A 26,082-nucleotide genomic window follows, 5' to 3' on the forward strand; every position below is an offset into this window, starting at 1 on the left:
CACTGATGCAGATGAATATGGAGTATTGTGCAAAAGTCATAGACATTGAGAGAGTTCACCGTTAACCCCCAAATCATTTTTTGCTATCCCAGTAAACATTAGTTTTATACTAACTTGCGATTTAGTTGAATTGGCAAATGAATACTTGAGTTTTTTTAATTGAGTATATATATTGTCAAATATAATAACATGCTACTCTGAAGCTTGCTAGCCATTTTGAAACTGCAAACTCGCACTTTGACAACTAAACCAGCCAATGCGTCTAGCATAACACAAAAACAGCAAAACCAATGTCCACCAAACTTTGTCTAGAGGTGGTACATGCTAAAGTTAGAATGTTGCTCTTGTGCTTTTTTCAAAACTGTGTTTGCGCAAATGTTAATTATGGTATGACTGCTTGGAACCCTGACTAAGTACTATCATCCTGATTGGTTAGTGCTTGTCAATGGAAAAACGTCAATACTGAGTTGACTAGTCGTAAAAATTGGGCAATAAATCCTCAGCTATTGCGCTTTTAAGGGTCTTCGCATGATCTCCCCCATTACTCGCCTAAAAACATCAGAGGCATCCTGAAGAGTTCTGTCAACGAAATGCAGGAATCCATACTGTACAGTGAGTGTACACACCAAATAACACACTCCATTCAGAGGCAGACAAGGTTAAAACAATTCTCTTTGATTTAACTACATCTCTCAGCACCCCCCCCTGCAGCCCCCCTCTGTTTTCTCTCAACCTCCCCTCCCAACAGGGTCAATTTACAACGTGTTATCTTTGTCTATAGCTAGGAAATGATATGAGGTAAATCAAGACAGGACTGACAATTCGCTCCTGTGAGCACGTTTTTAAGTGTAGTATCCGTTATGGTGGCAGCACCTGAGACGAGCTGAGGGGGCCATAAAGCAAGCGGCCGGGCCCATGTTAATGCTGCACTTAGTAATTGGCTTCCGCTGATGACTCGCCGCAAAGCGTAAATCAGCCGCACCCCGCCGCTAAATCTCCTATTGTTGGAACAAGGTGCTAGCGTGACAAATATTGATCCCCCTCCTTCACGTGCGTCTGCGTGTGTATGTATGTATGTGCAGCGGCAGCACGTCGATGACGATAGTCGAACCCGTGCACCCTGGCAGGCTTGTTCTACAGTACAATTGGCGTTGTGGCGGCCCCTGTTGTTTAACTGCGTGAACCGTTTTGTAGCGAGATTGCATGGCAAGCTGTGAGTCGATTGTCGGTAGTTAGCGACAGCGGGTAACTGAGTGAACTGTGATTGAACGAGTGCTATAATACATTTAGGTTACAATAACAGCTTTAAGGTAATTGCAATGGTGGATTGCCGTGTAGCGATATGGCTCAAACGTTACTATGGCAACCACGCTCACCTACTTTGTTTTGTATGAAATTGGAGCAGCAACATCTCATGTTGCTTTAACGCTAGCATCCCAGTCCTAACTTTACAGTGTCACACACTTTATTAAAAAAAAAGAAAAAAAAAAAGACATGCACTAATGTACCGTAATTTTCGGACTATAAGTCGCGGGTTTTTTTCATAGTTTGGGTGGGCGGGTGACTTATACTCAGGAGCGACTTATGTACATATATATGTTTTTTTTTCACTTTTTTGGGCATTTTATGGCTGGTGCGACTTATACTCCGGTCCGACTTATAGTCCGAAAATTACGGTAATAAAAAAATAATAATAATACACCTGCAGTGATTGCGTGTGATATGTAGGAAGGCCCTTGGACATTACAGATGTGCTCCACGCACCTCTCACATCTATAATAACCTTTGAGGCTTGGAAATGTCACTCAGGCCGCTGTCAGCCGGATGCCGGACTATTCCGCAAGTGCACGCGTGATCCCGGTCGACAGTCGATCGTTAAAGTGCGTCCTATCCGGCTTGACAGGCCACTGTCAGGTAGCGCTCGCCTCCTCTCTGGCCCTTACTGATACAGCATGTCATGCACACACATCGACCAGACGATGTTGATGTTTTCTGAAGGGCTGATGCTTGAATGGAACTTGAATTAGCGCCAATGCTGCTCCAATGTTGATGGATAGTGGAAATTGAAGTTCACTTAGACAGGTGCAATGCGAACGGGCTGCAAAATAATGTTGCTGTGACATCCTCATGCTATTCTGTAGCAATCCATTTATTGTAATCGACAGGTTTTGGGATAAGGTTTTGGTGGAATGTTTTGGGGTTAGGTGTTAGGATTAGAATTTTCAGACGGGTTTAAGAAAAGTGTTAGTTATAGCTCGTAAACACTCAAATAAGTCATAGTGGAGTGCTTTATTTAGAAATTTTACAGGAGAAATTGGGCTCACATGTCTAATTCCAAGTTTTTGTTGTTCTGAAACGGCAGTATTTCACAAACCCAACACTGTTGTTGTTGTTTTTTTTGTAAGTGTGCAGAATTTATTTGTTGCTTGTTAGTCTCAGGTGATTTAGCATAAAGTAATCCTCATGAGACGGGGGATTTTTTTTTTTTCTTCACCCGCCTCCAGGAAGTTGCGGTTTGAAAGTTTCCCTCCTCGCTAAAGTAATGTTTGTGTTGTTGACTGAGTCGACTGTCCCCATCTATACAAACGTGGACCTGTTGTGACATTCTAAGACAAAGCAGCACTGAGGCGCGTGCCATTAATAATTCTGGGATTTGGAAAATGGAGCCCTGTGCTGAGAATACAGGGCAGTTCATCTCTAGGAGAGCAAAGACGGAGGAAGAAGAAGAAGTGTAAGGTCAGCAGAGAGATAGTCCCTCTTCCACCTCCCCTCCAGCCCTCCTCCCCTCCTCCTTGAGTGATGGGCCCAGCTTTTCCAAGGTAGTGCATTTGTCTGTCAGGAGCCTCGGCTGGCTGCCGTGATTTAGCGGCTGTCAGTTGATGCTGGTGTCCGGAGGATGATAGCGGCTGGCTGGATGGGGGGAAATTTGTTACCTTTAGCTCTGACAGGGAGATAATTGCTGATGGTTAACAGAACAGTATGGAATCTAAAGGCTAAGGAAGGAGAGTGCAAAGTAATGGCCAATGTGTTTGGGTCATAATTCTGTCGTACATGCACCAAATCTTAGCACGGTTCGTCTGCGCTTTCATGCTGAATTACACCGAAAGATCATCTCCACACCCCTTCCAAATGCTTTGACAACTCGCGATACATAAAATCATATCTTTACAGCCTTCAAGTGACCTTTGCTATTAAAACCAGGATTATGCAATTTCTTCTATAGTGCCCGAAATGTTTTTCAACACAACCGTGGATGGGGGATGGTGTTCATTTTCTTTATCACTTGCCCTTATTAGAGTGCCGCTTAACTGGATCCTGTTCTAGCTAGTTTAGAAGAAGAGGTGGGGTACACCTTGGACTGGTCACCAGTCAATGACAGGCCATATTGAGACAAACAGTCACTTAAGAGAGAACTTGTTGATTTCACCGTTGACTTCCTCGTGGCTCGATAGGTGCTGCTGTTTTGGTTAGCGATGGGTTTAGTTAGAGAGGTGTTTGATTGTTTCAAGTGGAAAGGAAAAGTAACAAAAATAGTAGGGATACTTTCAAATAACAATACCACAGTGTTGAGGGTTTTGTCCAACTTGACATTCTTAATAATCTTGGTCCCAGATTTTAATTCATCTTTGTTCCACGTCGGCCTCGCTCCGTGTCCGTAAAATTCTACAGAGGAAATTCCAATATTTGATCAATTTATTAAAACCATCTGTGAAAAACAGCTTTCAATTTTGTGCGCACAGTCCCATAAATGTATAATGGCTCTCGAGAGAACTCGTATAAATAATGTATCTTATTTGACGACCTTTCTCTTGCTTGCTGCCCTCTCCTGCTTTGCACATCTAATGACGCCTAAACACATCGCTCTCTGACTCTCTCTCGCCCCGCCCCACCCCGCTCCCTCCATCCTCTCTCTCTTCGGCCTCTCCACACGTCCACCCCAATCTGCCTCTCTCATGTCCGAGGCGTCCGCAGGGGGGCCTCCCAGTGCCCGGTTCGGTACCGCCGTCAGTCAAGCCATCCGAGCTGCCAGCGGCGTATCACGGGGGGAGTTAAGAAGGAGGCGGATCACAGAGTGCAAAGTGTGATAGTTGGACAGGGCTTGATTGACAGGTTAAAACCCTGCTTAATTGTTTTCACCTTCTCGCATTGACTCGCAGTCCACTGCCTCGTAATGCTGGGGGCGGGGCTAAACCGTTTGGGCAGTATTGGCATTGTTGCGTTTAACAGGGTGCCTTCGAGGACCAAACTAATCTATATACACGTTTATTTTTAGTTGATGAATTTGTATTTTTCACGCATGGTCATCTTTCTCTTTTTGATGGATGGTGTGAATTAATGAGTAGCGCTGATAGAGCCTTAATGCCCTGTCACTCCTGGGCCGACCCGCCTCCTCCTCCTCCTCGCCGCCATATTTTTATTTTCCCTTTGTCAATGAGCGTAATAGGAAATATTGATTGGCAGTGCAGTTAACTTGTCAGCGTCGTCATTGAACGTGTCAGGAGAACCAGTTAAATTGTCTGGGAAGGAAAAAAAAAATCAGTGGAGGACTTGGCTTTTCCTTAACGGCTTCCTATAAAAGCATCTCATCCTCAGATGGGAAGTGCTCCCATCCTCACTGAATGACTGTGTTTTCATTGACTTAGTGTCCAGAAATTGGACACCAAATGAGAAGTGACTACAAATTTGTTTTACCGTGGCGGAAAAAAATAAAAGCTTGCAAAATATGATAAACATGAAAGATACAATGATTTTTTATTGTTATTTCAAGGAATGACAAAATATTGAGAGCGAAACTTTCAACATCATTATTCTCATTCTATTGATTAGTTTCATGTGATGTCCCAGTGACGCAAATGGGGAAAAGTGGAAACATCTGACACTTAGCTGCGTAGCTCATTCATGATCTGTGATAGAAAATAAAACATTAGGAAAAATCTGAAAAGTGACAAATTGTTAAAGTTACAATTGTTGGTCTTTATATTTTTGCAATTTACCAGAAAGGGAAGCGTGAAAGTTGGCTCAGAGTCCAAAACATCCAGTCAGTTTTTGGCTTGGAAAACCCCCCAAAACAAAGCCTGATAGCTCTTGATCCCTTTCCACTTCCTGCACCGTACTATAGATGGTCGACTTGATTTCAACGTTCCCCTTCCCTGCTGAGCTGAAGCAATGTTATTTGAAGATGTTTAGCGATGGAGCTTGATTGAATTTGTCCCTGGGTGCAGAGACAAGCTCCATTAGGCCGGTTACAGAGATAAGAGGTGGGGCGGCAGTGTCGTCTGGGCCCCTCAGACCCGGGAGTAGGCGTTTAGGGAATAAAGCTCCGTGATAGCTGGTCTGGGGTCAGATAGACAGCCCTCTATTTCTTTCTGTCCAACCCCTTTGGGTTGAGTTACATTCTGTCGCACCTACTACCAGGGAGCATCTTGTCATTTCCCCCATCCTCGTATTAGCTCGTCAATAAACCCAGCGTGACTTTGTATCTGTTACAAACTCAAGTCAGTCATGTTAGATATTGTTTCTGACATTAACAAGCTGGCTAACTACTTGAATGATTGATGGACGAGAAGAAGACAGTTGGAATGACATCTTTGCAACGTTAGAACATTTCTCTCTCTGCTGTGGTGGAATCGACACGGGTTGAACGCAATTATTTCCATGATGCTGCTTGACAATTTTATTTGCAATGACTTTTAATTGATAAGTACAATTGACCAAATACCAAAGAAAAAAAAATCCAGCTATACGCACAGTTAGACTGCATTCTCCAAGATGTTTAACAGGTCTCAGGTTTGAATTTTTATCATTTTTTCCCCCCCCACAAATTGCCTCCACAGTCCTATTTTGGTTTTCCCCCAAAGGTGACATGCACGATGGATGCATGTCGCTATGCGAATGTCGCGGAGCTCGGGTCTGATTGTGACAGCGGACTCTCCCTTGCTCTGTTTTATGTGCCTCAAATCTCTGTGTGTATTTGACTAGCGTGGCCCCATTTTTTCTTTTCCTGCGACGGGCCCTTGGCCCCCCTTGGCCCCCCTTGGCCTCTATCTCCTGCTCTCCCTCACAGTAATGAAGCCTGCCTTTAAGGAGCGGGGGTGCGAGCAGCGAAGCATCACAGATTAGGTCAGTGGAACGGCTAGCGGGCTGAGCATGATGGATGAGGGCCAGAATGAGTTTCTGCCGCGGCTGTATTGTGAAATCTTTTCATTGTCACCGACGGGCCTATGAGAGGCTGATGAATGAGAGAGCAAGTGTCAGAAACGCCCTTCCGCTGCTCCCGCTTGGACTCCTTTAATATTTCCCCACGCCTTACCACGCAGCACCTTCTTTGGGACAGTCCAGCTGGAGCTTGGAAGGCGCTAATGAAGGTAACGTGTTGAATCAAACGGAGAATGTTCAGTTGCTTAAAGTTCACGTGCGAAACAAATCTCATCCGTCGTGTACCTCTGGCTTCCGGAGAGCGAGCGAGCGAGCGAGCGAGCGTGAGGGAGGCTATAGCGGTGAGAGAAGGAGGTGGGGGCAGCCTTTATGGGAAACGTTTGTGACCGGCGTGACAGCTCCGCTTGATGGATGGGCCGCCTCCATCTGGTTGCAGTGCATGTAATAAATATCCATGCTCGTGTTTGACCTCTCTCACTTACCAGACACATCTTTCACTTTTGGGACATTCGGGATGGAAGGAAGAGAGAGAGGGTTCGAGGGGGGTTACAATTATGCTCTCTCTACTAGCCTGGGTTTGTGTGTGGAGGTGGGGGGTGTTCTGTTTATGGGCCGCAGCCCAAGGGCAAAGAGTCAGAAAAAAATAGATAGCTGTAAACAATGCTTGCGCCGCCAGGAGAATTCTCCAGCATTCAATAACCTTTAACACCTCCTAAGCCCTCATCTCCCTGAGCGCTGGCCCACAATGCACCGCAGCTTGGCCGACCAGTGAAGGAACTCCATTCGCCCGCACGTGTCACGGGATCAAATGACAACGCCTGGCTAAAACCGCTTCGAAAAGTCATCGAATGATCTAAACTCATGTAATTATCTTATCATATGGCAGAAGGTTACTGTGCGAGGGCATTTGGATTATACGATTGCTCTTTTTTCCATTTGCCCTTAGTCGTGACCCTCCGCATTCACTTGGTCAGTAATGGAAGCGGAAAGGCAGCCATTGGATTTTAATAAAGTCGGCTAATAATGAGGCTAAGTGAATTGTAAAGCAGGAGGCTAATGAAGTTCCTGCGAGGAATAACCTCTAACCCGTTGAGAAAAAGCCTACCTGCCCCTCTTGATTGAATTAGTGTGCTCTTTAATTACCAAGCATACAAAGATGCTAATAATGTGCTCTGTCAAAAAAAAAAAAAAATGGAGTCAACCTCATTGATTTTCATAACAAGCAAGAAGCGTCTCGGCCTGCCAAGAATCTGCATTATTCACAATAATGTTATGATCACAGGGAGAACTTACTTAAAATTCAATCCACTTTGGCGTCATTATCATGTATCAACATAATAAATGAGCCCTTCAGAGCATGGTAATTATAATTTGATAAATCATCAGCAGAAAATTAACTGGATGTCAAAACATTCATTGGAAAGGGTGATGAATGGAGGATGATTGTGGTGATGAATTGTGTTAATCTGCGCAGTATGAAGCCGGCGAAATGGCTAAGCAGCCCAAGATGGATGGGCCATCCGCGCTGCAAGGTCAGGACACACGACTGCAGAACCGAGGCGGAGGAGGAGGGGGGGGGGGGGCATAGAATGGAGCCGGCAGAAAAGAAACAAGTGTTCGCCCTCTTTCGCTTTCTTTCCACTTGGGGCTCGCGTTTTCTTTTCTTTCATCATTGCGGCCTTGAATTTGAGAATCATAAACGGTTGGAAAGAGCAGTCACAAAACCTTAAGGCTTGTCAAATCAATATTATTTAAATGGCTATTTGTTTTTCCCCCCCTCATCATGATTGTTTTAAGATCTCGTCCTGGAGCCGTAACTGAAATCGTCCTTCACTAACGTGTCAGAGTTATTTCACCATAGCGTCTATCAACAAGTATTAACTGGCTGCCTTTGTTTTTAGTCAACGGCTTATTTCTTGTGGTTTAGCATGCCATTCATTCAAGGGTGGGACTTTAGCTTGTGTTGTGATATCCTGTTCAAATCTGTTTCATAATCCAGAATCGAAAGAAGAAGAAGGCCAATGTGTTTGTTTATTTTTCCCGAATCGTGGATGTGGATGACATCATGTTCCGGTCCAATGTGGCTTCTCTTCTGTTTACCTTTTTTTTTAAATGGAATTTCAATGTTACTGTTTAATACAGTGCTTCTCAAATAGTGGGGCGCGCCCCCCTTGGGGGGCGCGGTGCTATTCCTGGGGGGGCGCGTGTGACCCTGGGGAACAGGCTTTTCTTTTGGCAGTACTAGAATAAAGTGTAATTGCGCGTTTACTACAGCAGGGGGCAGTGGCGCTCTCATTGTTACTTCTGTCACGTTTGCGACAGTGCAACATTTTACGATTTACAAGACAAGTTAGGATAGTCACGGTGGGGAGGGGGGGCGCGAATAGTTTTCTTCTTGCTAGGGGGGGGCGTAACAGAAAATAATTGAGAAGCACTGGTTTAATAGGTTAACAAAAGCTACAGAAGGCCACATCATGGTCATGTGCCCCCGCTAGCCTATTTCTACTCTTGCTGTTTATATCCAATCTTACTGAGTTTTATTCCATTTCCTTCCATGGTCTACGCCGGGTTAAACTGTGCATCTCGCCCTTCTTTTTCGCCCAACCCACGGTTAAAGTGTTCTTCAAAAGGTATATTTTTCATTGGCGGCTGACAGGCCCTGCATCATAATTGACCTGAGAGCTTCCATCTCACTCTGGTGAAATTCTCTGTTGTAACGTGTGTCAAGGAGATAAAAAATGATCCTCATCGCTTCTCATCTCCGCATTTCCATTTGCAAAGACGGCTGACTGACGGACTGACTGGCTGACTGGCAGAGGCATCATTATCATTCTGTTTGAATGTGGGTGATCAGACTGGAGGGGTGGGTGGGGGCTATGAATGCTTCCATTGTTTGAAACAGGTGCTCCGTTCTGAGTATGAATGTAGAGCTTTTAGACGGGTTAAATAGCGGGGGGGATGTTGGAATTCGATCCATTTTTTATTCCTTCTCTCATAGACTGCCTGGTCGCATTGTCGATGTGTCAAAGTTTCATGCTGGCAAAATTGCTTTTAGTCTTTCATTACATGTGCAATTGACCTTCACACTGCATGGTTGCATTCTTCAAGTGGATGCGATGGCTCAAGGTTATAATCTGCCATCCATTCTGCAATGTTAACGGTGACAATTTCGCCTTATCCTGCATATTGTCGAATGACCACCCTTCAGTTGGAGTCACGCAAGACAGAGAAGACTCGAAAAGAGTGTATTGATCTGAAAATGAGATGTCAAAACTGCTCAGAGCAGCAGGAGCTTGTAGTCTGTATCTATTTGGCTGCTGTTTGGTTTTTTGTTCTCCAGCCATCTTCTGATGTCTTCAATTTGCTCGGTCGATTTTATAACTTTGGAGCGTTTTGTCAGTCGTAATTCAAACTTTTATTGACATATTGGAAGAGGTCTTTCCGCCTTCTTTTTCATTCGGGTGAACTATGATTGGGACAATGGTGACCTATCGGTGTGTTTATTTTGCTTTTGTCCGAGTTTACAAAGCACCCGGAGGCGTCTTGGGGGGGGGAAATGACACTTTTAGCTATTTTAGACGGTCCAGTCCCGCTCACGAGTAAGCCTGCTGGACATTAGGCTTTGTCCCCACTTATCGGTAGCCTGATGCGCTTGTCCCCTCACATGTTCCTCTTGTATTTCAGCTCGGCCAATTGGAAGGCCTAAGTGGCCAAATTGAGCCATTTCGTCTCACTCCCAAACAAACTCGGACCTATTAAGTGTACATGTGTGTGTTTTCTTCCTCCTTCCACGTTGGCCTTGCTCTGTGTAGTTTGCCACTGCCTTTCTCCGCTCTCAAGTTTGAGGCGCTAGCCTTGTGAGGGGTCAGTGTTCCCACTCCAGCAGTGTCAACTTCAATCTGCGGCGATTTGCTGTGAAATGTGTGCCGTGGCATTGGGGGGGGGGGGGGGGGGGGGGGCAGGTCAAAGCCCCCGGTAATTGATGTTGGTTATTCATCTGTTTTTTTTTTCTTTTTTTTTACTTGTCCACGGTCACTACGGCGCAGCATTTTTTTTTTTTTTTTTTTGCCCATCTAAATTGTTTGAAGCTTTAGCGGCGGTGTTAGGGCCCTGAGAAGCATCCCCCCGCTGCACCTTGCCTGTGTTCCTACCTAGCGGGGGGCTCCATGCTGGGGACACATGCACAAAGAAGGCTTCCCTGCAACACAAGGCCTGGAGGACATCTCATAGCGTGACACTGAGCTCTGGGGGACACACAATGGCCGAGGCACAAAGGAGGCCCCTCTCAAGACGGGACTCGGAGGACATCTAGCATGATAAGCAGGGCAGCTCTCAGTGTAATTAGCCACGGAGCCAGCCTGACCAATTGCCTCATGAGATCAGCCGACTATCAGTAAACAGTTGGAAGCAAGCAAGAAATGGGAAGAACGTAATTGGCAAAGCCGGCAAATTGAAAGTGATGCGGCGATGCCGTTGAAGATACGCGGCTCCGGGCAAACGTGACAGCTCGACGTGGAAAACAGATATCCTCCCGACGCTTCTTTTCCGCCAGCCCAAGCGCAGGATGAAACTCTCGACCTGTTTAAGCGCAGAAGGCGGAAAATGCGAGTGCGCAGCCATGTTTAATCGGGAACCCTCTGGCATGTCAGCCGGCTGCCTGGGTGGCATGTCCTCCGGGGCGCTTTGAAGAGGGCCGATTTAGAGAAGAGATTTGGATCATTACACAAGAAAGAACACTTCATAAGTACCGAAGTGAGTTGGAGAAATGACGGTTAATGATGTTGACAGCAAATCACCTCTGCTGAATTACAGCGAGATTTGACTCAACTTGCCTTATTTAATGAGCCTCACTCCGCAAAGGTAATGGGCCAGCGGTAAGACGGAGAAAGGCGGGTGGAGCAGGCGGCTTTTTGAACCCCCCCCTCCCTCAAGGGACTGCATTGCTCCCGTGGTTTCGCTCTGCAGGTTGGCACATACCTGCCTTTAAACTGTCACGTCAGGGGAATATTGAAGTAGAAAGGTCATTCTTAATAACTTGTACAATCCAATAAGGTCCAGGGCAAGTGCTGTGTCTTTGCAAAGCTAACAATACAGAGTAGGGCTGAGATTAATTTGTATTCTAACGATCGATTCATCTGTCCATTATTTTGTCAATTCATCTAGCAATCGGATTTCACTAAGATGTTTTCAATTGTATGCCTCGGTTCAAAAACAGGATCTTGTTATTTTTTTCTCCGGGTAGTCCAGCTTCCTCTCACATTTCAAAAACTCGCATGCTAGGCTAATAGAAGATTCTAAATAGTTTGTAGATGAGTGTGAATGCTTTTTTTGGCCTTGTGATCTGGAGACCAGTCTAGGGTGTACCCTACTTCTAGAAAAGATTCCCCCCCCATCGGACAGTGACGATATTGCCTACCCTAACACTGTTCTTTTCAAATGTCTGCCGTTTGTACTTTAGTTTAACGCACTAAATGCGAACAGCTTAAAAGATGTTTGCACGATAAAAAGCAACTTTCCATCTCTGTCATCTGTATTTGAACGTTTTCTGCTTTGATCAAAGCAGCTTATACATAGTATACACAAGAGGACATTGATTCCATCCTACAGCTCATTTGCTATTTCTAATCATGCATGTTTATGTGCAACTATTTGACAAAAAGCTTAAATGACAGCATGACGGTTGATTTGCGGCTGTGTTTTTATTTTCCCCCCCTCCGCCTCGCCTTCCTCCCTTCACATTTATTTGAGTGTCAGGCCATCAAAGCGACATATCTATCTGCGTCTTTGAGCGTCTCATGCTGAATGATAAACACGCACGCTCTTAACCCATGTATCACGTGCCAATTATGCATCGACAGAGATGTCGCGGGAAATGTAACTTTTAAATTAAAACGATGGCGCTGCGTTTCAAACCCGCCTAGCGAGCTGACATGTTCTATTTTCTCGCCGACTGCCGGGGAAGTAAGACGATACAAAAACAAAAGGAACTCTCTTAAAGGTCAAATCAATAACTTTGAGGCTTTATTTTCCTCATTGCCGCACCTACATGTCAATCATGGAGTCTATTATTAGTCCCTTTGAAGCTTTTACATGGCCTTACAGTAGGTCAAATATCCGATTTCATTTTGTCAAGATGTTTACGATTACAGTTGAAGGTCCAAACGTCCAAAACTAAATTCTAAATTTAGATGTGAATGTTGTTTACGTGCGACTGTGATGTCATTTCTCAGTCCACAGTGTCAAAATGGCTGCCTGCTGATAGTTCACCAACACAATACAGTATTAATCAGAAAACCATTTTGACTATTGGGGTTTGCATTGAGCAATTTTTTTTAAGTGACTTGCCTTTTAGAGAAAAGTATTTGAAAATGACTGGATTGTTAAGATTCGAACAACATTGTGCGTTCCACTCCCCGCGTTCAGGCTTGTTGCATTAATTAGCGCCGATGCGTGTCTTATGATCGTGTCACTGCTCGCCCTCCGTGTTGAGATTATGAAATTATCGTTTTGAAACGTTGTGAAACAAGATTGCTTTTTTAGTGCCATTATGGCACCTCTGTCTCTCCCTCCTTGCACCTGATGCTCGCTCGGCAAGCCTCGAGTTAATATTCTCAAAGAGGTGGCTAATGACGCTACTGTAAGGATGAAAAGCAAAAACGAGCCTGACTGTCCTTTGTTTTGTATTTTTATGACAAATAGTGTGAAGTCATCACTCCGCAAGAGCATTTTTTATCGTTATGCAAATCACAAAACAAGATGCGTGTCTCCAAAATGATGTCTCCAGCAAACTAAATGCCTTCTCATGTTAATTACCTGGTGTTTAAAAGCCCCCCTCCCGTGCTCGGAGGTCCCAATTACGTCCCCACCTGTTCTGTTTGCGGGATTTGTATTTGTCACAAGTGTCAGCGCCTTGTTATCCAGCAAGTTTGTCAAGGGAGGAACTACCGCTTCGACCCCCTCACTGGGCCGACACCATGAGCCGCAGCATCGTCGGAACGGGCGGGGTGGAACATTCCGCGAGACTCGACGGGCATGTAGACGGCTGTTCTGACAGGGTGGGTGGGGGGTGCGTCAGAAACTTTTTAATTAGCACTAATTACCTTTGCAGGAAAACGTCGAGGCTTGAAAGGATTTGTGTCAGTGAGTGGGAGATCAAAGATTGCGATGCTGCGCATTTTAATGGGAACACCGGGGGGGTAATAGGGAGCTGTTTGTGTTTGGGAGGGAGGGAGGCATGCCGGGTGGTCGCCATCCTCTACTCGCGCTGTCGACCAATCACGCGCCATGTCCTGTTTGGTTATGACAACATCAACTCGTGTGACGTATAATGCTGGTTAATGAATCACAGCATATCATAGACGCCACGCAAATTGTGCCCGGGAGAAGTATAGCCGTAATATTAGAGTCATCTAATTGCTTATTAAGTGAGTGGCAATGCCATGGCATCATTGTCACATCATCACTTTTTATGTCCAAGTCATCTTCCTATAAGCCATACTGATAGAAAAATTGTATTTTTCTTTCGTACCAGTAAGATGACATCATTCTAATATGACATTTGCGTGCAGCATAGCAGCTAAATGCTGCTTCACCATGTTTGCTTTGATCTCTTCCTTCTTTTACAAAAAAAAACCCCATTTTTTCTTCTAATATAATTTTTGGGAAATGTGTAAATTGTTTACCCGATTTGATCCCTTCTTTATTGTTTTTGAGTATTGTTTCCAGTATGACCAAAATTCTCCTCTTGTAAAAAGAAAATAGCAGAAAGCAATATTTTCTCTTTTAAGGCATTAGTTCAATCCTCGTTCAAATTGTTTTCCCCCTCATTTTTTTGTCCATCTTCTCCTTCCTCCACATCCCTCCTTTTTTTTCCTGTGTGTTTCTTCCGCCTCACATCACACTGACAGGCATTTCATGGCGGTGGTTTTTAATGCGTGCCTGGACATCACCGCGGCAGGGTCATCCATCAGACTTCAAGACAGCATCGATCATTTGCCGTGAATGGAGCGCGCGGCTAGTGATTATTTGCTATTAGGTGGATGCTGAGGCATACAAATGGCTGGCAGTTGACAGTTGAACTCACTCAGATGTAATGCAGGACGCCCCCCTTCTCTCTTGCTCGCCCTCTCTGTCTGAGGGAAATTGTTGACAGGCGCTGGGGCTGAACACTGTAATGACGCATCCTTCCGCACAGATAGCATTTTCTATTATTGGCTTCTTTGGCTAGCTTATTAGACCAGAGCGTGAGCTGATTTCCGGTTGTGTTGCCCTTTCATTCCAGTCATCTCATTTTGAGTGAACGTAATACAGTATGCCTTGGCTGATTGAGCCGGTCGGTGTTGGAAGGCTGAGGGCTGGCTTATTTGCGCGTGGAAGCCTTCGGTGAACTGACTCGCGCTGAGAGAGAAAAGGCGACACGGAGAGAGGAAGGCGTTTGTCATGTGAATAGGAGACAAGTCGTCTTGAGATACAATCGTTGACGAGGCACACGGGCATGCCGGAGGTTAGGGAGGGCCCGCCGCCGTATCTGCCGTGTATCGCACGGCCTATTGTGCGCGGCAAGTGGCAAACATTTAACCGAGCTCCCCGCCGTTGGCGGGAAAAGCCAAGCAAAGCTTCCGTTTAGTCCTGTGGCTCCCACCTCCTTCTCTGCCGCGTCATCGTCGGAGCTTCCAGGGTCGACGCGGGGTCAAGCAAGGCTTATGAGGTTGAACCTGACAAGAATGTCTGTCAAGTTCTTATCCCAGGGCCAGGCTTGATCCCGGGGTCGTTATTAAGACGGGGATTGGAGAAACCCGAGGCCAGGTGATGTTGACCTCAGTGCAGCGGCTCTGATTTGTTCTGGCCCTGGCTCTCACTCCATGTGTGTGTGTGTGTGTGTGTGTGTGTGAGGTTTGACAGCATCCCATCTGATTCACTGCACTCCGGGCTCCTCCATCAACGCTAATGACATCGAGAGAGAATATTAACCTCGCACACTCAGCAGGGAGATCCACGGGGTAGCCTATCATTCAAACGGTGCAGGGTTCGTATCAGTCAAACACACACGTTTGTTGTTAGCAATTCCACACTGTCTTCATCCAGTGTTCAAACTGGATTACACGAGTGAAAAGACATTTTCAAAATGGGATGTGCTTGCGGTTACTCATTTCTGCTACAAAGTGACTGTGTATTTCATTTGAGGCCAGCGTTGTTAGCCAATGGGAATGTTTGATGTGACCAAACATTTTTGCATTTGATTTTTTATGAATTTGAAATTCATGTTAAATCTGTCAAAAAAAAATCTGAAAAATTCATTTTACAATATACATTTGTTGATAGGACTCAGCCAATGGCGTGAAGCAAGGAAGGGCCAAATTCCCCAACGTCTATGTCAACAAAGGACTTTTCAAGTGATGTTTTACAGATTTCTCCCTGCTTGAATCCACTCGGCAGGAGACATATATTTTGTTTTTGTAAATGATGCAAGCTTGTGCAAAGTTCAATCCGACATGCCGCTTCCAATTGACAGCTGTGTCTTTATGCATTTTTGGCCATCAGGAGCGCGGCGCAATAGTCAGAGCCGATTAAGAGTGAAGCCACATAAAGAGAATGGCTGCCGGCGACTTATGTACTCTTAATGATTTGCATTGCCATTAATAGTCATTTGCAGCTGCCTACAGTAAGAAAGAGACGTGTAATCCCTTTGCCATGTGTAAATTGACACGCATTCACCAGGAGGGGTGATGTCCTGGATGTGTGATCTTTAAATGACTGCCACCTGAGGCCTGGCACTGCGATGGAGGAGGAGTGCCACACTGAGAAGTCTCCGGGTGAGAAAGTGCGAGCTGTAAGGGAGGGAGATGGGTGTCTGATAATGCCGTGTCTAATTCGCTGTCGGGATTGCATGCGTGCGTGCGTGCACGGAGAGGCGGAAAAGGCCGGCGGGGAGAGACCTGACTGGATCCGTGTGGAGGTGGGAGCAGGGATGTTTTTTGGGAAGGTTTGAATTCATTAGCTTTGCAGATGTCATTTGGGTTTGTTAATCTGGAAAAAAGTGTTTTTGATGCCGTATTTGGATTTCTATTTGTGTCTTTGTTGTGGCGTTTGGAATGGGGATGTCGCCATCAGTCTTGGTTTATCCATCTGCTTTTTTTCATGACTGGGACCCAATGAATTGATTTATTTAAGTCAATCAAATAAATATGGAAAAATGGTCTTGATGATTTCAATCCGAAAATTCATGTATTTATATGAAATATAGAGGCATATTTGTAATGTAAATAGGGAAAAAGTAGGGCCTGTCGGATTTCAGCTTTTTAAATGATGTACTTTGGAGAGGCTCCAAGTAATTAAATAAAGCGCAGAGTAAAATAAAAATAGAGCAATAGAGCAAATGTGCCAAGCCATCTAAATATTTCTTGACGAGATGAGGCTGAATTGCTCTCCTCTCTGCCTTCCCACATTCAACTCTTTATTAAGTTTATTGAAGGCCGCCGCATTCCGCCTTGCCCAAGTCCACTCCCGTCTGACATTCATTTCGCTACCTCATCCTGGCAGGCAATCTGAAGTGCGCTCTGAATAGTCCATTATGCACATATGAAGGCCATGGCGGTGCCGCTATTGGTCAATTCATCAAATGTTTATCTGTTGCCCTCTGAACGGGACCTCGCTTTTTACTGTCGGTCTTCAGCGCCCGCTTTTCCGTTGGAGCGAAAGTTTCAAAGCATTTCTGTACCACCTCTGATTTTTAGCGCTCTTTTTGAAAACCATTGTGAAATCTCCCCTTGAATTTGAATGGCTTGCTTTTGAAAAGCTGTAAAGAAGGTTTACATCATTCATATGGTACAGTTAATAACGGTGAAACTAACATTAGCATGCAGCAAAATAGAGACTTTGGCGTGTAAAACCGTCGGGGCCCAGAGTCAAGGCACTGTCTCTTTGTGTACTTTTCACATAGAATAGTGACTTTGCTAAATGACAGCTTGAATGGCCACTGTGAAAGCAAACATGTTCTACAGCTTTTTGTAGCCCTCCCCAAAAAGGTCACGTATGATTCCTTTTGGCAGCAGGCATGAGAAAAAAGTCAGGTTCAAGCATGTAAACGAGCCAAAGGTGCCTCCCGCCATTTTTTCCGCCGCCGCCGCGCCTGAGGATATATGACATGACGCCTCACGGAGTGCAACATTGGCAGCCGTGACTGACATTTCAGCCAATAACAGTAGAGGGTTTTCTTCGCTGGCTTGTCAACAACGGTTTATCAATCACTATGTCTGCGTTAGTATCCGTCGGATCGATCGGCCGCTCGATGGCTGCGCTGTCCTTGTCTACTTTATCATCATCATCTTCTTCCTGACGCCGCGCTGACACTTGGTTCCGGATGAATATTTCTATTCTTGTTGTCGGCCGGCGCGACTTCAGTGGAGGATTATGCACACGGTGCACATGTGATGTATGAGGCCGAGTTACACGTGCAAAGTGGTGGTCGTTAGCGTAACGGATTAGCTGTGATAGTCAGGCGGATGATAATGACCTTAACAAGAGAATGATTCATGACCTCGTCTCAGTAAAGGCAAAAAGCAAGAGCAGCACCCTGAGCTATATATATCATAAATCCAATTACTTAGCATATTTAATAAACGCTATCATTATTATTACTCGGGCTCTTCATTAATTAGCCACCAATCTAATGAGATCCGATACAAAACCTGTATCAAAATATGAAATAGTTTACAAGAGGTGGTACTTTTTTTTTTTTTGTCTCACTTGCGACCCCCGAGAACCATACATTTACATCCATTTAGCCATATTGTACTGAGTAGCCTGGACATACCGTAATTTTCGGACTATAAGTCGCGGGTTTTTTTCATAGTTTGGGTGGGGGGGGGCGACTTATACTCAGGAGTGACTTATATACATTTTTATTTTTTTTTCACTTTTTTGAGCATTTTATGGCTGGTGCGACTTATACTCCGGTGCGACTTATAGTCCGAAAATTACGGTATTTTCTTGGAGCAAGTCTTGTAAAATTTGGGGGGGCTCAATTCCACTCATTCATTTTGTTAACAGCAAGAAAAGCTAAATTGACTACTTTTGAACTTTGCACTGTTACCAAGCTGCGCATTACAACTCGTAAGGTGGCAACATATAATGAAAGCACCAATGGGAAATTGCTGGCAAGCGTTCTCCTGCTTCAATCTCTGCGCTGTAGTTAACGCTGGATGGGACCCAGTGGCTGCTGGCTCCCCTGGCTGTGAATTTAACTGATTAAATCAGGGAGTGCACGCAGCGGCGGTGACATGAAAACAACAATTAATAAGGCTCCCTCCTGTGTCCTGCGGCTCCCTTTAACCAAGCAGCTAATAACATAACCCACAGGACTGCAGCAGCCTCACACAAACGTACACACGTACTCATTTACAGGTGGCAAAAGTGAGGGAGCGCCAAACAAAATCATGTTTATCCAACGCGGTGCCAAACTACACATTAACACCAATTACACTTGCAGATTAATTGCATGTTTCTGAGAACTGTATGTCAAGTCGTATACAGTACTCGCACTGTGCTGTGAAATTCAACCGTGATATTCCACTTGTGCTGTGAAAAACGCCACTAAACTGACGAAAGGAAGGTCGAAAAATGCGTAATACGATTTGAGTGTGTTCAATTATATTTGGAGAGATTCCATTCTAGCCTGCACTTTGGATGTGTTCATTTGTTCGCTAACTTCTAGCAGCTAGTCACTTTCACTGCTAGTTCTTTTCGCTTAATTACTGTGGTTTCAAAACATTTTTTTTAATTGTTTGGGAGAGAATGTGCAATATCGACTGCCTTATTTCCCCAAATGATAGTTGCCTTGAGAAAGAGTGATTTGACTCATGATTTTTTTTTGCCTCGACTTGCAACATTAGAGTGGTCAACCTTTTTATTGCCCCTGCCAGTTGAAGGTTACTATTGAAATAAACATAAAAATAAGAAAACGACATGTATTTAAAACAAGCACTTAGACTTTAGTCCGCTTGATTAATGCTAATGCTTACACGAAATGAATCATAAATGATTGATGTGAACTGTGACTGTATATCATTACTGCATTTTTTTTTTTTAAATAAAGTACATCATAGTGTTTTTTTCCCTCATAAAACTCAATTTACCCTTTTTATATGTGCTGAGTTTTTGCTTCACATACTAATCGCAAGGTGCTGCACGATTGAGATTGTGACCAGTCTTTGGTTCCCAGTATTGCTGAGCAGCACCATTTAGCATGAAAACTAAAAGCACATCCATCTTACTCGTGTGTTAGTCAGAAGCGATAAGAGCTTGTCAGCCAACAGCAATCGCAGCCATAGGTGCTGTCTGTCAGTCGCCGCTGTGTGTTTTTAAGTGTGTATCTGTTTGTGTAGAGACGCCGTTTGAAACGAGGCATCAGTCCGCCTCGTTCGCTCGCTCGTTCGCAGTCAGCAGTGACTTGCTGATTTGTTCATTTCCGTGTGAGATGTTTGGAATTTTTCCTTTGCTTTGTAGTTCAGTGTTGCAGCCAATTTGTGTGCTGGCTGTGTGAGGTGAAGTCTGGCCAAAATAGAAAGGAGGCCAGTGGATTTCTGTTGGAATAAAAATATTCAAAGCGAGCGTTCATTTTGTGTTTTACTTCTTGAAATGTGAAAATGGACAAATGATGCTATCTCCTTAATCATCTTTGACATTTGACACATGAGCGAAGTCATTTTAATAAGTCAACATTTTCACCGTCCCAAATGAACACCACAGCATATATTTTTGAATCCTCACTTTGCTTTCTTTTCCCTGATGAAAGTAACACATGGCGCGCCGCTTCCCGCCTTCCATTTGCAGATTGCCTCGATAACGTTCCCCTATTGAATGGAGTCCGATTTTGTTCGCGCTGCATCTTTTTGGACGTCACTGTCCCTTTGGGTAAGCTCCGCCACGCTGTCAGAGAAGCGGGAGCTCGGTTGACTGCAGTTATTGATGTACTTGATGAATAAAAGTGCCATTAGGAATGCTCTTTAGATGGCAAAATCTATTGAGAGGTTGCATGCCTGCGTTTGATTTAAATGCCAATAAAGTCAGCTAGGACACATCCACATAGCGCTGAAGGATTGGACAGCGCACACCGACCGCCATTGTGCTCTTTTTACAGCTTGAACTTTGCACGGTCCTAATATTACTCCTGACACCCCCCTTCATCATTTTTATGATAAGCCTTGTGTGAATGTGTTAGCGAGCGGGTGAGGGTGGGGGGTTGCCCCGGTCAGAGGGAAAGGTGCGCTGTCTCTTTAAGGTTCTTAAGCCTCTGAAGAGAAAAGTTTGCCTTCCGTTGGGCGTGCGATGGAGAGCGTGTTGTGCTTCCTGTGTGAAAATGATGGATGACAAGTTAAATTTGTGTCTGGGGAGTGAAGGTGAACTGTGACAGAGTGATTTGTCTTGGGAATGGAGGGTTGGGGTCAGGCGAAACTGGGCGCCTCAAGGCACAAGACATTGACAAATTCATCCTGCCCGCCGCATTTCTGAAGCCTTTTGTTTTGAATCCTGGCTACTCACAAGTGACCCCCATCCCTCATCCTGCCAGCCTCTGAAGGATGCCTCGCCATGCCAGGGGGAGCTCAGCGCCACTAATTCTTGTCATTCACCCCCCTCTGCACTGACAGGCCTGGACATAAACTCTTTCAGCATGTGAAATATTTATCTCCGACCATAACCCGTCTTTTCCTCTGGCCTTATCGTTGCAGCTCCCTGGCAGGCCTCAAAACGTTCACTGAGCTGGAAGAGCTGGTCGTGGACAACAATCTGCTCGGGAATGACCTCCGCTTGCCCAGGTTGCCTAACCTGCACACCTTGACGCTTAATAAGAACAAAATATCCTTTGGAGTAATTACTCGCTACCTTAAAAAAAAAAAATACAGGCGTCATCATGGGCTCTTGGTTTTGTTGTCTTGAGGAAACACTTAATGGCTTTGCCGGAGTGGGAGTGTGGAGGAGCTCCACGGAGGTGGTGTTTCTGAGCCACAGGGACCTCTAGTGGAGTCAGATTTCAAGTCAACAACAACTATCAAAGAGAATAGGGTCAAAACGAGTCACGAAATGATCATTTGTTCATGATACGCACGTTTTTTTTTTATAGCGGAAACACTTTGAAATTTATTCTACTTCAAATGAATGATTTTAGTTTTAGTACACTTTAGATTCACCAAGCACTGCTGCTTCAAATTTCCGCGATGTGTGATTTGTTATTTTTTTAGGGTGAATCAATTAATATGTAGAATGTTTAACACAATTTAGTTGATGATCACTGTGTCTCAGAAACCATTGGCACCATGAAGTGCTCTTAAGCAAACTCTTTTTTTTTTTTTTCTATTCAGTGAGCGACTAGACATGTAACCAGTTTGAACAGGAATTTCAAAATGAATTTTACCCTTCATCCCCAAATTTTAGCTGACTGACTTGGCTTCTCCAAGAGGGGAAAAAATGAAAGAAGTCTAACATTCAAACAATAAAACTAGTTTTCTTTTCTCAAATGCAAGTAAATAACTATAATTTCATTTAGAAATAAGAATATGCTTTTCTATGTTTTTAGTATCATTTAAAGTTTAAATCTGGAAAGTGTTATATTTAGAATTAAAATATCCCTCTTTACCAACACATTAAAGCTGATTTATGCTTTTCACATAGAGCCACTGTAACATAAACATCACTAATACATTTGTGAAGTATTTTAGATATCGCAGCGTTTACATTTATCCACATGTGCACGTACACAACTCAAACATCGGGTGGCAAACAACACGGTAATTCAAGATAATTATACTGTAACGTCTGCAGGGAATGCGATGGGGCAACACGTCAAAAGACACCCCAAATTGTACCCCGGTGCTGCTACTTAAATACATGACTGCCTTCTTAGTCATCTTGAATCCATTCTGTGTGGTCTTACATGTATGATAATTCATTGTGGTTGTTGCTGTTTATAATTCATCTAACGCGCAAACTTGAAGCAACTTATTTCGTTTTGACATTCTACGTCACACACAATAATTAATTTTGTCAGTTTTGTGACACGAGTCGTTTATATTTTTAATCTCTCGACAGCGGTGTAGTGTTTATGTTCTTTGGGATGTGAACCCATTCATCCGTTTTATATACTGCTTGCATTTGAAAAATGCATTTTCTATTTATTTAATTAAATTGTTTAATTTAATTTTCTACATTCTACGTAACACAAAATAATTAATTTTCTCAGTTTTGTGACACAAGTCGTTTATATATCTCTCGACAGCGGTGTAGTGTTTATGTTCTTTGGGATGTGAACCCATTCATCCATTTTATATACTGCTTGCATTTGAAAAAAAAAAAAAATACTAATAATAATTTTCTATATTTTACTTGAAGGTTGCGTTGCAAATGTACTCTGAGGAGTTTCCATGGTAAAACGGGTTAACAAACGGGTCGGCCAAGGCGTCCTCTTTTCACTGGCTTTCCTCAGACCCCACCGGAGGCTCGCCCTCTCACATACATCAACACACGTGCACACACTTCTAGAGTCAACATGAAAATATGTGGCGTCTGGGACCGTGCACCGACTTGGCTTGTGAAGTGGCGGGCACATGCTAATAGGCCAATTATGTACATCCTGTCGTGGCGCGCTGCCATTTCATAGCTCGAGCGCGCCATTAGCGGCGTTGTATTTTGACACTTTCGGGGCTCAATTTTCCAAGTGAATGTATTAGTGATGAATGTGCCTGCTTTAGGGGCTGTTTGTTTTGGTTTTTTTCACTCCACAATTGGCAAAAAGTTCTCCACGGTGCAGCTCTGGGAAGCACGGAGCGTTTGAACCGCAGGGCATCCATCATGTTGTCACTGGTCTGCAGCCGGCCACCTAGGAAATGAAAGCGATGACGAGAAAAGCAGCCAAATTGTGTCACTGCTACACATACGCCAAAGCCTGCACCTTAAATTGGCCCTGCGTCGCACAAAGCTGGTGACTAGCTCCTTTGAGCGCCTCCGTACGTGTGACAGTGATGTGTTCATGGGCCGGCGGGGCTGGGAACAGCGCTGTGGGTAGTAAATGCTAATGTAATTAACAGCGCTAGGTCCTTGACATCCGCCCTTTGACACCTGACTGATATTGAGGCCCTGCTGGAGCACTTGGCTGACGTGACCCCGTCGCTGGAGTACCTCAGCTTGCTGGGCAATGAGGCCTGCCCCAACCAGCTGGTCAGCCTGGATAAAGATGAGGATGACTATCAGAGATACAGGTCAGTTCTGCAAATCCACCTTAACACCTTTCTTATATAGCAGCGTTACTGTATTTCTCCATTCTGTCGATTTACTGGCGAATGCAGATAAAATGCTAAACTGAAAATGATGGTGTAGTCATTCAAATAATTGGGCGCATAATGTGTCTGAATGTTGGGTGCAGGTATAATAAATTCAGACATAATGACAATAAATATGTTTTATGACATGCAATGTACTTGCCTTTAGCATGTACTGTACACTCATTTACTTCTTTGGCTTCTGGCTGTGTTTCGTACACACAATCAAAAGGATGATACCCTCCCTTAACCATAATAGTGGTGGACCCGCCCAAACACTTCTTCACTTTTTATGTGTTTTAAGCTAACTTTACCATTCAGATTTATGTGCGGTGGTTTTTCCGCCTCAAAAATAATCCTAATTCAAATACGTAGGTATAATAACACGTCATTTGCAAACATCTACAATCACATCTTGTACCATGTTTCCTTCCATATATCTGTTTGAAGTTAGTGGAAAATCAACAAACATGGGTGGGACATTTAGGTGTGTTTTAATGATGATAATATTTCAACCCAGACAACTTAGCGCCTATGCTAGCGTGACTGTTCAGATTTGTGTGTGGTGCTGGTACAAGCCACCACCCCCCCCCCAAAAAAGTACTCCCACATATACACTTTGTGATGAGGTAGATCCGCTATATAAAAGACTGTGCCCTCTTCATAGAGTATGTCTAAACATTGCGGGGAATATTTTGAACTTGTGTCCCGAATCCCCCCAAATAACCTCAGAAGAAGTTGGTCATGAAAGTTTTTTTATTTTATTTTTATCAAGCCACAAGACTATCTTGCAGCCGTGGCTGCAGCTTTTTCTAAGTCACGTATTTGATGATGTCCTGTTCCCTCCAAACATTCCGCAAGCAAACTGTAGATCCGACCGCATCGTTCTAAAAGCTTTGTCACGCGGCGGCCCCTCTCTACACTTTTGCAAAATGGATTTCATGTGTGACTACTCCCCACCACAAACGAGTGTTTACTAGGCTGCCTTAGCGCGCCAGTCGATGCATTAAACATCAAGCCGGGCCCCGAGCCATGCAATATGACCACCATTTGTCAGGGTCCTTTACGTGAAATGTGATAAAAGGCGAAAAGCATACTCTCTTTTGTCTGTTTTAGCCCTAAGTGCTTGTTTCTGACTCTCTGTTGCCTATTAATCATTTAGCACTCGTGCCTTTCTTGAATAATATTTCACCTCCCTTTTTGTCTCCCTTTCACGTTCCCTAGCCTGCTCACTTTTCCGCCCCGCATGCTTATCTTACTGGCTGGCGTCTGAGTGACAGCGTCTACGCTCGTGTAATGTAATATTCATAATGTGTCACATAGTCAAACATCAATTTGAGCGTGATGCAGATTCCATGTCTGACAAGGTTAGGCTGTGTGCAGGTCATGACAGCATCGGGCCTTGGGCAATAAATAGCCAGGCCTGTGCCTCGGGAGCTCGTGGGCTCTCAAGTGGAGGTTCCTGGTGCGGTGCCTTCGTCCGCCAATTAGTGCCATGACATAGAAAAGTACAATTCATCAGCGGGGTGGTTAAACCTTCTCCCCTTTATGACCGACCATGCACGTTCCAAGTCGCCATTTGTGCACGTTTGCTAGCTGCTGGTGTCACCTTTGGGATTCAGTATGGTCATTGCTGATTTGGAATCAGCGAAACATCGAAATGAGTCTAAGCTCTACATCTTATCCGAGTGAGGCTGGAGCATTGTGTATTTGGCCGCTGGATGTCTTATTGCATGAAACAGGTTTGTTAATAAGACACCGCAAAAACCTTTCCGACATTTAACAGACTCAAATCAGAGAGCACGACAAAGGCCGATCGCTCCCGTCACAGTAGAGGAAATCCTTAAATCACCGCTGGCATTGCCTCCGTATGATTGAAACATGAACTTTTCTGTCCCCCCTCATCCCGATGGCCATCATGTCACTCGGTGGCCGTACTCTGCGTCCTTCCCCGCCTTCCACTTAGTTGCTGTGTCCTTTTTTGGCCCTGATCCGCCACTTCCTTCTCGCTCTCTCTGTGCCAGGCTGTGAAAGGATATGTTGTCATCTATGTATTCCCACCATTATCTTTTGACGTTTCTCCCCCATCCCCCGCCCCAATGAAAGACCAAGTGTGTCTGAAAGCCGGGAGAGATGCTGTGATGCTGCCGGAATGACAGCTCTGGCAGACGGGCAAGCGTCTCCTTTTATGCTATTTATACGTCCGACTTCTTCTCATCACCTTTGAAGGTTATTACCTTCAAGGAATCATCATTAGCGTTAATTTGCCGGCGACGTTATATCGGAGTAAACATGTTGTTTGTGGATGTGTGTATTTTAGCGGGACTTGTTTTCAGTTTTGTCCCACTCTTTCTACTATTCTTCTAATATGAAGTCATGCAATGAATGTAGAGAATTAAAAATGCACTATTTTAGTATTATTATTAATATTAAATACAATATGCCCCAACTATTTTTTGTTATGGTAAAAAATAATTGCATGACTAAATTAAGTAAGACAAAAATAGTTTTAATCTCATTTTTATTGTAAAATGAAATGTTGGTGCCGATACAATATTCCTCCAAATATAATAGAAATATACACTATGTTTAGAATGTGTATATTTTGGAACTGTAT

At 44.3% G+C, this 26,082-nt stretch overlaps 1 protein-coding gene across 1 annotated transcript in view; it reads left to right on the forward strand.

Moving 5' to 3' along the window:
• lrmda (leucine rich melanocyte differentiation associated) overlaps window positions 1-26,082 on the forward strand; it is a 170,758-nt gene that overhangs the window by 91,115 nt on the left and 53,561 nt on the right. Inside the window, exons 3-4 of the mRNA XM_061284817.1 lie at window positions 20,883-21,009; window positions 23,266-23,405. Of these exons, the coding sequence (XP_061140801.1) occupies window positions 20,883-21,009; window positions 23,266-23,405 (267 nt within the window). The remainder of the gene's footprint in view (window positions 1-20,882; window positions 21,010-23,265; window positions 23,406-26,082) is intronic.

Source organism: Syngnathus typhle, linkage group LG8, assembly GCF_033458585.1.
Source record: "Syngnathus typhle isolate RoL2023-S1 ecotype Sweden linkage group LG8, RoL_Styp_1.0, whole genome shotgun sequence".
Lineage (NCBI taxonomy): Eukaryota > Metazoa > Chordata > Actinopteri > Syngnathiformes > Syngnathidae > Syngnathus > Syngnathus typhle.